The sequence below is a fragment of the Athene cunicularia genome (assembly GCF_003259725.1).
Source record: "Athene cunicularia isolate RWA chromosome 5 unlocalized genomic scaffold, athCun1 chr5_part1, whole genome shotgun sequence".
In the NCBI taxonomy this organism is placed as follows: domain Eukaryota; kingdom Metazoa; phylum Chordata; class Aves; order Strigiformes; family Strigidae; genus Athene; species Athene cunicularia.
In genome coordinates this window covers 11,486,157-11,496,114 of record NW_020799101.1, presented here as the reverse complement: position 1 = coordinate 11,496,114, position 9,958 = coordinate 11,486,157, and the positions used below count along the sequence as shown (strand labels likewise).

At 43.5% G+C, this 9,958-nt stretch overlaps 1 protein-coding gene and 1 non-coding gene across 2 annotated transcripts; both read left to right on the top strand.

Annotated features, from left to right (window-relative positions):
* Positions 1 to 687: 687 nt before the first annotated feature.
* On the top strand, positions 688 to 6,912 carry EIF5 (eukaryotic translation initiation factor 5). Its single transcript, XM_026849671.1, has 11 exons — positions 688 to 1,120; positions 1,650 to 1,929; positions 2,198 to 2,279; positions 2,497 to 2,669; positions 3,002 to 3,113; positions 3,773 to 3,912; positions 4,427 to 4,585; positions 4,774 to 4,935; positions 5,194 to 5,358; positions 5,621 to 5,755; positions 6,512 to 6,912. Exons 2-11 carry the CDS (start codon positions 1,858 to 1,860, stop codon positions 6,602 to 6,604), a joined length of 1,293 nt encoding a protein of 430 aa, XP_026705472.1. The 5' UTR covers positions 688 to 1,120; positions 1,650 to 1,857; the 3' UTR covers positions 6,605 to 6,912.
* LOC113480919 lies at positions 3,442 to 3,565 on the top strand. The gene has a single exon (XR_003398578.1). It is a non-coding gene; the product is annotated as a small nucleolar RNA SNORA28 (small nucleolar RNA).
* Positions 6,913 to 9,958: the final 3,046 nt, after the last annotated feature.

Genomic DNA, 9,958 nt, shown 5'->3' with positions numbered 1-9,958 from the left:
GGGGAGGGGGCGCGCGGCGCGGGCGGCTGTGGCGCAGTTACCAACCCGCCGCGGGAAAGGGGGGGCTGCGCCTCCTCGGGGGGAGCCGGGGGTGCGGGCGCGGAGCCTTCCCCTCTGGCGGCCGGAGAGCGCATGCGTGGCTGGAGGTGACTTCCCCCATCCCTTCCAGGGCTGAGTCAGTGCTAATTGCTGCATTTATGACTCATCACAGGGCTGAGCGGGGCGGGGAAACGGCGCTTTGAAGCAACGACTCGATCTGCCTTCCCGCTTTTTCCTCTGTGCATAGCATATGAGGGGGTGGGGGTGTGTGTGTGCTTTGGATGAGGTGTCCTAAGGGCCAGGAGAGGGAGCTTTAGTCTACAGCAGACAAAAGCTGTAATTTTGAAGGAGGGGAAACCGCACGTTTTGTCTGAGAGCTCATGCTCAGTCACCGAGATTCCTCAGCGCTGCTACAAAGCGTGTGACCAGATCCCATGGTGGCTCGTTTCAGACATCTTTGGGAATAATGCCTCGTGCTTGAAAGACAAAGTCCCCGGTGAGGTTTGTGCTTGGGGAAAGGCAAAACTGCATCTAGGCTAATGTAGAACACAAGGCACGTATAGATCTGCTCTCTCCGTATTGTAAGCCTGATCGGAGGAACTCGGACAGCGTGGAACGTACAGGCGTGCTCTTATGCATAAATACTCAGAAGTCTATTTTAATGTGTCAGTGCTTCTGTCATTAATGGTAACAACATGATGACGTGTCAGAATAGCCGTGCTGTAGTCAGGGTTGCCTGTGTAGTCAACCAGTTATGGCTTAAGTACTCCTAGATCTGATTATAGAGGCACATGTTAATTTAAATATGTAAATACTGCTTAAGGCAACTTTAATAATAGGATTCATCCTCCTTCCCCTTCCTCCCCCTCCCCCCTTCCCTAAGAAAATAATCAGTTGGAAAAGCTGCTGCACTGCTCTGTACCTCTGCATTGCTAGGCTTTCTACAGTGAAGCAACTTATGTCAGACTTGTATCAGGCTTATTGTTAAGTCAAAACTCAACAGAAGCTGCTATGAGAATCCATAAGTGAGAGGGAGAATTACGTAATTTTCATCTCTTTTCCACTCCGATCCAAAAAACTGGTAAGCCATGTAAAAATTATGTTGGGCTACAGATTCCTGCTGCTTCATCTTACTGATATTTCTAAACATTCTGACAGGCTTTGGTTTGTGTGATAGTTTAATGCTATGATGTGGTGTTCGAAACTGTTTTCCAGATCTTTCTCCTGCTTTCTGCAGCCTGAAACGTATCACATGACCCTCTCGGTGCAGGAGCCCTTGGTCTCCATAATACATCAGTGTTCCTTTCCCTGCCTTCTTGATCACAGCACTCCTCTGGGAGTTAATTGTACAGAAAAGTGTCTTAACCTGTCGATTGCTTTTGGGTAGTAAGAACAAAAAGGGTGGAAACTTCTAGCGTAGTTGAGGAAAAGTTACTTAGTACAGTTCAAGGCTATTGTTTTCAGTTCCACAAGTTGAAGAAAGCTGTAGCATAAAGAATGGGGTTTTTTTTTCCAATTTTTACCTTAAATGTAGTCCCTTATATAGCTCTGTAGCGATTGGTGCACATTAAGATAAACTTCATTTCTTTTCTGTTTGTTAACACTTGCAGAGCTGTTGCGCAGCCACTGGTACCTGTATTGGGGAAACATAGCATACAAGCAAGAACCTTACAGCCTCAGTGGCGAAAATTTTTTCATGTCAGAGACCGAGAACTCTTGCAGTCGTTTATGTCATCCCGTCTTCTCCAGACAGAAGATACCAAAAAACTGCAATCAAAGATCTCTTCATCTTATTGATAAAGCTACTAATAAGGCAAAATGTCTGTCAACGTCAACCGCAGTGTTTCAGATCAGTTCTATCGCTACAAAATGCCCCGTCTGATTGCCAAGGTAACTTAAGAACTTTTAGTGGTAAGTAGGTAGTTTCACACCACTCGCTCTCTATCGATAGAGGAAGGAGAGGTGTGAGGTAATGATAATTAAATTAGCAAGTCAGGGCAAGGAGGGTGTCTGCTCCTTTCTGTCCAGACTAAGTGCACCTTAGCTCTAAGACAACACTTCAGTGCAGAACTTCAATGTAGTGAAATGGGGAATGTATACTGGGTTTGGCTGTTGCAGTCACTTAATCTTAAAAAGCACCTTTTTTTTTCTCCTTTAGGTGGAGGGCAAAGGAAATGGAATAAAGACGGTTATAGTCAACATGGTTGACGTTGCAAAGGCGCTTAATCGGCCTCCAACGTGTAAGTAGTCTGGAATGACACAGCATTTTTTTAATGTTCTTGTTTGAAGTTTTAGCACTGAGTAGCTAATACAGCATTAATACCATTCTTTAATGATTTGTAGGAATTATTTCAGGATGAATAATAAACAGAAAGAAGCAATGACATATTTACTTGATATTAAAAATCCCAATAAAGATACAAGGGCAGTCGTGGTTATTATACTTTGCTTTTACAGATCCTACCAAATTTTTTGGTTGTGAGCTGGGAGCACAGACCCAGTTTGATGTTAAGAATGACCGTTACATTGTCAATGGATCTCATGAGGCGAATAAGCTGCAAGACATGTTGGATGGATTCATTAAAAAATTTGTTCTCTGTCCTGAGTGTGAGAATCCCGAAACTGATCTGGTGAGTGCTTGCCATCTGTATTAATGGTAGCGCTATGGAAACACTTCATCAGATGTTTATGGAAGTGGTGGGAAGTTAATAGATGACTTGAATATCTGTGAAAAGAAAATCCAGTGTACACCCCCACACCCCTTTGGGAAGGCTTTACATTTATAACGGTTCAAAACACTTGAGCTAAATGGCTACTTCTAAACTTCATCAGTTGAGGGTGATAAAAAATATTTAACCTCTGGCTTAATCCTGTGCAGATGATAATGTAAACTTCAGGTTTAGGCTTTAATGTGTGATTGTTCTGTAAGTGGTATATTAACTGGAGGTTGTTCTTTTTACAGCATGTCAATCCTAAGAAACAAACTATAGGTAACTCTTGCAAAGCCTGTGGCTATCGAGGCATGCTTGACACAAACCATAAACTCTGCACGTTCATTCTCAAAAACCCACCTGGTAAGTGTGTTTACTTATTTGGTGGGGGTGAAGGGAACTCAGAAAAACAATTAGCTCCCATTTAATTAAAGTGTAAAAAGGCTCCAGCATACTCCTGGAATATGCTTGTGGGTCAGCATAGTTTAAATATGAGCAATCTTTTCCCTTGTGATCCTGTATCCTTCCCCCCCAAGAAGTATTTGAAGAGTTGGATTGGCCTATGCAGGACAAAACTGAATAGGAGGAAAGATAGTCAGCAGGAGCTCCAGTGCATTTATGCCTCTGTCATCTTGAAGGGTAGGAATTAAAAGCAGTATAGTAAATGCTGACTAATAAACTTGTTCTGTGCAAGCAACACTCTGTAGTAAGCATCTAGTTGCCTGCTGCAATTTAAGCTTGCTAGAGTAGAAAAGTCTAACCTATTCCAGGGGTCTCTGCTTTGTGAGGTCACCTGTTATATAGACTTGGACAACCTTGAGTCTTGATGAGAAACAAGACTTTGCCTGGAACCAAGGGTTTCCCCAGTAGGTGTACATCTACCCTGAATGTATCCACTGATGGGTACTGTACAGAACTTGCTGCTCATAAAAGCATCCAAACCACTTGGGGATTTGGCAGAGGTGCTGGGAATTTTTAGCTTTCTCTAGGTTGTAAAATAAAACGTTAAAATTCAATTGCAGAAAGTGGTGACACTGGTACAGGAAAGAAAGAAAAGGATAAGAAGAACAGAAAAGGAAAGGACAAAGAGAATGGTTCTGTGTCCAGCAATGAGACACTTCCACCCCCACCACCAGAGGAGATTACTCCTCCACAGGTTGTGGTAAGTAGAAGGGAATGTGGGGAGATGGGAAGGTGTGGTGGTTTGTTCTGATTTAAAACTTTTGAATCACTTTCTGTGAAAGTTAACATTGCACCAAGAGTTCTTACAGTACCCAGAACCTCACAGCTGGAATAAAAGTGTCCCTGTGTCTCCTCTATAGCTGCTTTATCAACTCTTTGGTAACACTGTGCTCCTTACTAAGTGGAAGGTGCATACCCTTTATAATCAAGGTCCCTGAAAAAGAGAGTCTTGAGAGTGTACTGAAGTAAAACTGCAGTTTGGGTAACCCTACAGGTGGCTGCAAATTCAGTCTAGCTTCCATTACTCCTCTCCTACATCTATGCTTTTTCCATCATCTTTGGCTTCTAAATTGTAGTGTAAGCCTTTTAAGGAAAATTCAGAAGTATCTGTTTATAAAAATGCTCTCAGATCTTGATCTAGAAACAACACTTGCATATTGCTAAGCTTGTAGTAACATTGTATGAACCTGTTGGTTTGGTTTTGGTTTTTTTAGGAGGAGGAAGATGATGATGACTGGGGTGAAGACACCACAGAAGAAGCTCAGAGGCGTAGAATGGATGAAATTAGTGACCATGCAAAGAACCTCACACTTAGTGAAGACCTGGAAAGAACAGTGGAGGAGAGAGTCAACATACTATTTGATTTTGTGAAGGTGAATATTCTCTGGTTTCTTGGTAGCCACTCTGCTAGAGCTGTATAAAATGTTGGTGAGGAGACTGAGGGCAAGCTGCTTAAGCTGCCAAAGCACTGGTTCCACCAGTGGTGGGGAAGGAAGCAGTGTAATGGAGCACTGAGACAGACCTCAGGAGCCTTAAAGCATTTCTGTTTCTGTCTTTATAGAAAAAGAAGGAAGAAGGCGTCATTGATACTTCTGACAAAGACATTGTAGCAGAAGCAGAGAGACTGGATGTAAAGGCTATGGGCCCACTAGTTCTCACTGAAGTCCTTTTTGATGAAAAGATTCGTGAACAGATAAGGAAATACAGGCGTCACTTCCTTCGTGTAAGCCGTTCTTTTGCACACAACGTAACTGTTGGGTTGGCTTTTTGTAGCAACTACTTGACGCAGTTCTGGATTGATTTGTACTGTGGGGAAGATGGCTTCTTGTCATTTTTTTGTTTAACCCGTAGCTAGGGAGAGCTGCTGGGAGGGATAGTATGAGCTGTTGTAAGTTTTGTCATCTCAGAGTTGCGAGCAGAAGCCGTAGCTCTTCCTAGAGAGGAGAAAAATTAATTGCTTTTGCTTTTCTCACAATTACAGTTCTGCCACAATAATAAGAAGGCTCAGAGGTACCTTCTCCATGGCTTTGAGTGTGTGGTAGCCATGCATCAGTCTCAGCTTATTTCCAAAATACCACATATTTTGAAAGAAATGTATGATGCAGATCTTCTGGAAGAAGAAGTCATCCTTGGCTGGGCAGAAAAGGTAAGGGGTAGTATTTCACATATTGGCTAAGGACTTGTGTGTAGTACACTGCATCTGGCTTCACTATTCTGGTGTAATAGCTTGTGCAGATGTCTCTAACTTGAGAGAAGTTATCTGGGAGAAACATCCTTTTTCAGAAATGGGCTGTTCAAGGCAGCAGGATGAGATTAGAGTTCTAAGTTAAGCTCTTTATGTATTCGGGTGTAATCTGATGTACAGTCCTTCAGTGTTAAAGCAGGGTCTGTGTATTTCTGTCTTTCAGTCCTCAAAGAAATATGTTTCAAAGGAGCTTGCCAAAGAAATACGTGTCAAAGCAGAACCATTTATCACATGGCTGAAGGAAGCTGAAGAAGAATCTTCCGGTAATGAAGAAGAGGATGAAGATGAAAACATAGAGGTAGGAAAGACTCACTTTCTGTAAATAATTAGCTCCAAGGTTGCACTGTCCCTCGATATGTAAGTCTTGTAGTTCATATTGGTGCACTCTAAAATACTTTGCTTCATGCATTACTCTGCATTAGGAACTGGAGGAACCACCTTATTTCTGATGCTTTGTCAGAGTGTTCTTGCCACGCAGGTGCTTGTCCATGCAAGATCACTTTTGTAACAGTACAGGTGCATCTTAATAGCCAAAGACTATTATTGTGGAATGGTACAAATGGTCTCTTGCACAGTAGTGGTTCGTGTAGTGGAAGAATGACGAGTTATCGATGTAAAAGACTCGTAAACCCCCACTAACTCTTTTTAAAACACATTTGTTGGAGAAGTTGATGGGAAAAAAGTGGCTGTTCTCACATTTAGGCCTAGGTAAAATCTGTTAGCCACACTCTGGACTGGGACTTCTTTCGCATGTGGGTTTTTTCCTGGCTATGAGAACCTTAGAGGCACATACGTGTGCCTCTGCCTTCTAGAGACTGATCTTAAGGTATAGTTGCAGTTTCAGCACACCTGAACTTGGGTTTCCTGTACAGTCCTTGTACTGGAAGGTGCTGTGCAGCACACTTCAGAAGATGGAGCAGTGGGTTATGCAGCTCATGACACTAGATGGGAGAGAGGAGGGGCTGTTGAGCGGGCAGGTGTTGCAGCTCCTGCTATTATTACTGTGCTTCATGGCGAGTAGGTGTTGTAGTAAAAGTGTCTTGTCTATCCCCAGGTGGTGTACTCTACAACTGCCAGTGTACCTAAAGTTGAAACTGTGAAGCCTGCAAACAATAAAGATGACGATATCGATATTGATGCCATTTAAAGTGATGCAACATAGCTTCCTGCATAAAAATGCAAACTTCTCTGCATTTTCTGCCAGAAGTGTGACTTGTATGTGCACAAGCTGAAATGGCTTAACATCCTGCTACTCTTTGTACTCTAAAATGTTTCTTTTTACTGTGACTGGTCTTGTGTAACTAAGCCTAATACCAAGGAGTCAGCACGTCAGTGAACTGATCTAGTTTGCAACTGGCATGTTCTGTTTTTGTTTTTCTAACTTGTGTTGGACACATACTTGGAGCACATTTATACAGTTGTGGAAATAAAGGATTTGATTTTGGTCAATCTTCACTTGTGACTCTGAACCCCCTTATTTCTTTTCAAGTAAGTATTCACACAACTTCATGAAATGTGCAAAGTTTGAAACAGAATTACAAGAATGTCTGCAGTGAGATAGGGAAAAAAAAATCCTTAGAGGCTGTTGAAACATTGGGAGATTGGAGGCCTGAGCAAGAAGCAGGTGTTGGGTAATCTACAGTGTATGGGTGCCAGCTGCTAAATGCAGAAGGCAAGTGTCTGGGTTAGGATCCTTGCAGGCTTTTTTTAAACAACTTTCACAGGTGTTCACTGCATAAGTTGGTGAGCTTTTTTTTCTTGTTTAGCTTTTAAAGAGCTCCATGAAATGCAGGTTTCTGAGCTTTCCTGGAGCTAAGGGAGGTACTGCCGCTGGACAGCCTGCTGCAGGGAGGGGAGGGAAGAGCATGCTCTGCTCTGCCTGGTCCTTGAGTGCAGCACCCCCTGAAGCTGGCCTGCAGAGCTCTGCAGCTGTGTTTTTTAGAACCTAAATGCCAATGCTGAGATACCAAGTTCCTTTAGACATGGACCCATCAAATTAAGGAAAGTGGTGTGACAGGCTTTGGCCTAGGAGCCTGTCAGTGTGGGGTGTTTTTTTCCCTTCTCAGCCTTTTGCTCTGGAAAACAGTGAGTGACAAGAGCATGGCAATGTGTTGGATTTTTTTTTTGTGTGACAGTATCACAAGTTTTGAGAAAGAGGCTCCAGTGCACAATGAGCTGCTTTTTCTAGTCAAGTTGTTTTTGCAGAACATAAAACTGGATGAAGGAAGATTTTGTTTGCTGGTTACAGTAGTGGGGTGTAGGTCTGTGAACTTACTGTTGCATTGCTGGTGGCCCTGGCATCAAATTGTCACGTGGTGCTGGCAGGTGTGGCAAATGGTGTCAAAAAGGAGTGAAGCCATGGAGCAGTTGAAAGTGTTCTTTTATTTTAGATGTGTGCTTTTTCCAGTAGTACAAAACAATGATTTTTAATTTCAATACATGTTGATTCCTGGCTTCCTTTTCTCTAAAAGAAAATTTGTTCCCCTTTCTGCTTAAACTAGGTTTGTATTTTGAAGCTAATTATCAATTTGTATGCTTGTTGGGAACCTGGAAGATTAATTACTAATCCCCATTTGACTGTTCCGGAAGGCAGTTAGTTCTTCCTGGGGCAGGCACATGCCTCCCTGGTGTGACAGTTGTGAGCACCCAGTTACAGCCTGCCAGGCCTGAAGCTTGAAATCCTCAGAAAAAATCCCAGCTGATAACAGTGTAGCTGTTGCAGAGCTGTTGATTTTTTGCCTGGTACTGCTGTGGAAACTAGAGGTGGGTTTTCATTCATTAATAATTAAGAGACTAGAGCCTGTGTAACTTTTTTTAAGCAAAAGGCTAGAACTTCGAAGCTTGAGACAGAAGGGTTAAAAACCTTGTCTAATTGGAGGGAAAGTTTCAGCCGTGGGGGTCCTGCCCAACAGATGGGGCTTTACTAGGACCCCAAAATGGAAATGAGTATCTCCAGGGGGTATGAGGCTTCTCAAGTGGTGCCTCCCTGCTAGCTGCCTGTTGCAGTGGGAGATGGGTGCTTGTAGACCGGAGGAGCTCTTTGGGTAGAGTTGGCTTTGCTGTTCTGAGCAGCATGCCTGCTTGCAGAGGGAATGAAGGGAATGAAGGGATCTTTCCCAGGAGCGGTCAGAGCTGTGACGTTAAGAAGTGCTGTGACCTTTGCTAACGGTGCAACGGGTGTTGTGCCGCCGGTACCTCTCCTGATCCTCCAAGCCTGATCTTGACTACTGCGGGTCAGCGCCATTCACCAAAATACTCGGTTCCACCCTGATGGTCTGTAGCTGTGGCTTTGCAGGTCCGGGTTGATGCCGTCTCTAGGATGTGACTAGGAGGTTTCTGTCTGAAGCATGTGCTGTGGTGGTGGTGGCTGCTGCAGGCTGTGACGTGGTAAAGTTTCATTTAGGGTGTAGTTAAGATTCATTTTAGAGCAGGTTTGAGTCTAATTGTAGGCTCCCACCAAAGGGGGTAATCTCTTTTTCTACCCCAAGACCTAGTGACTTCCAGGAGGGAAACTAGGAAATAAATCCACTGAAAAAACAGTTTTCTTTAGTATCAGTGAACGGATGATATATGGCAGATTTGGGGTAAACATAGTAGAAGTATGCAGGGAGTGAAAGTGTTCTTGTCTGTAACAGCCCACATCAGATTAAGATCAGATTAAGTGTATTATAAAGTGGTACCCTAATATTTGGACTTCTAGAAGCACTGCGACTACCACTGACTAGGAAATTCCTGGCACTGAGTTACACTTTTCACCCTGTTTTTTCATACACAGTGCTGTTAACATCCCAGATTATTAACTGGGGATTCCACCAGCTAATACAAATGAGTGTTCATTTTGCAAACATTTCTTTAGGGAAGGAAGAAGTCTGATTTAGGAGTTTCCTGAGTCTTTGAATTTATTGCTGCTGCTATCTGATTAAAAGCAACAAGTACATCTTCAAAAGGCAGCTTGGTGCTTAGATACAATCTGCTTGAAGCTTTGGAGACACTCCTGGCACCTAGAAAGGAAAGTACTGGGTGATTTCCCTCACTTTGTACCTTACAGCCTCTCTCTTTCAAAACCTCAGCGGGAATGCTGCAATTTGGCAGGTGGAAGGTCTAGCGGCAGGTCCCTCATCCTTGGCTTTACAAACCTTCATCTCCCTCCAGGAGCCTGCGGTCAGGAGCTTTACTGCAGCTCAGCAGCCGTCATCAGGGGCTTCTCTTCGTCCAGCACAACGGGGAGCTTCTCTGCTGTGACAACTTTGAGGCAGCATCACACCATCAGATGAAAGGAGCTCGGTGGCTTCCACCAGCATTTGAAATCCTGATTGTTGTTGTGCGTATAAAAAGTAAAATTGTTGGCTTTGACTTTTATCAATGAGAGCCTAAAAATTGTCATTAGAGGCCAGGGCCCCACTCAGCTGGATACATAGGCATGTATTGCATAAAAGGATGCTCTTTGCTCCTGAGAACATACAGCTCAGGCTTGTAGCAAGGCGGTGACTAAAGATGAAGT

What these genes read in the sequence shown, in the direction of transcription:
- EIF5 (XM_026849671.1), top strand. Translation starts at nt 1,858, where the DNA reads ATGTCTGTCAACGTCAACCGCAGTGTTTCAGATCAGTTCTATCGCTAC. An exon ending in GCTTAATCGGCCTCCAACGT is followed by an intron (nt 2,280 to 2,496) that starts GTAAGTAGTCTG and finishes TTGCTTTTACAG; the next exon opens with ATCCTACCAAATTTTTTGGT. An exon ending in AGAATCCCGAAACTGATCTG is followed by an intron (nt 2,670 to 3,001) that starts GTGAGTGCTTGC and finishes TTCTTTTTACAG; the next exon opens with CATGTCAATCCTAAGAAACA.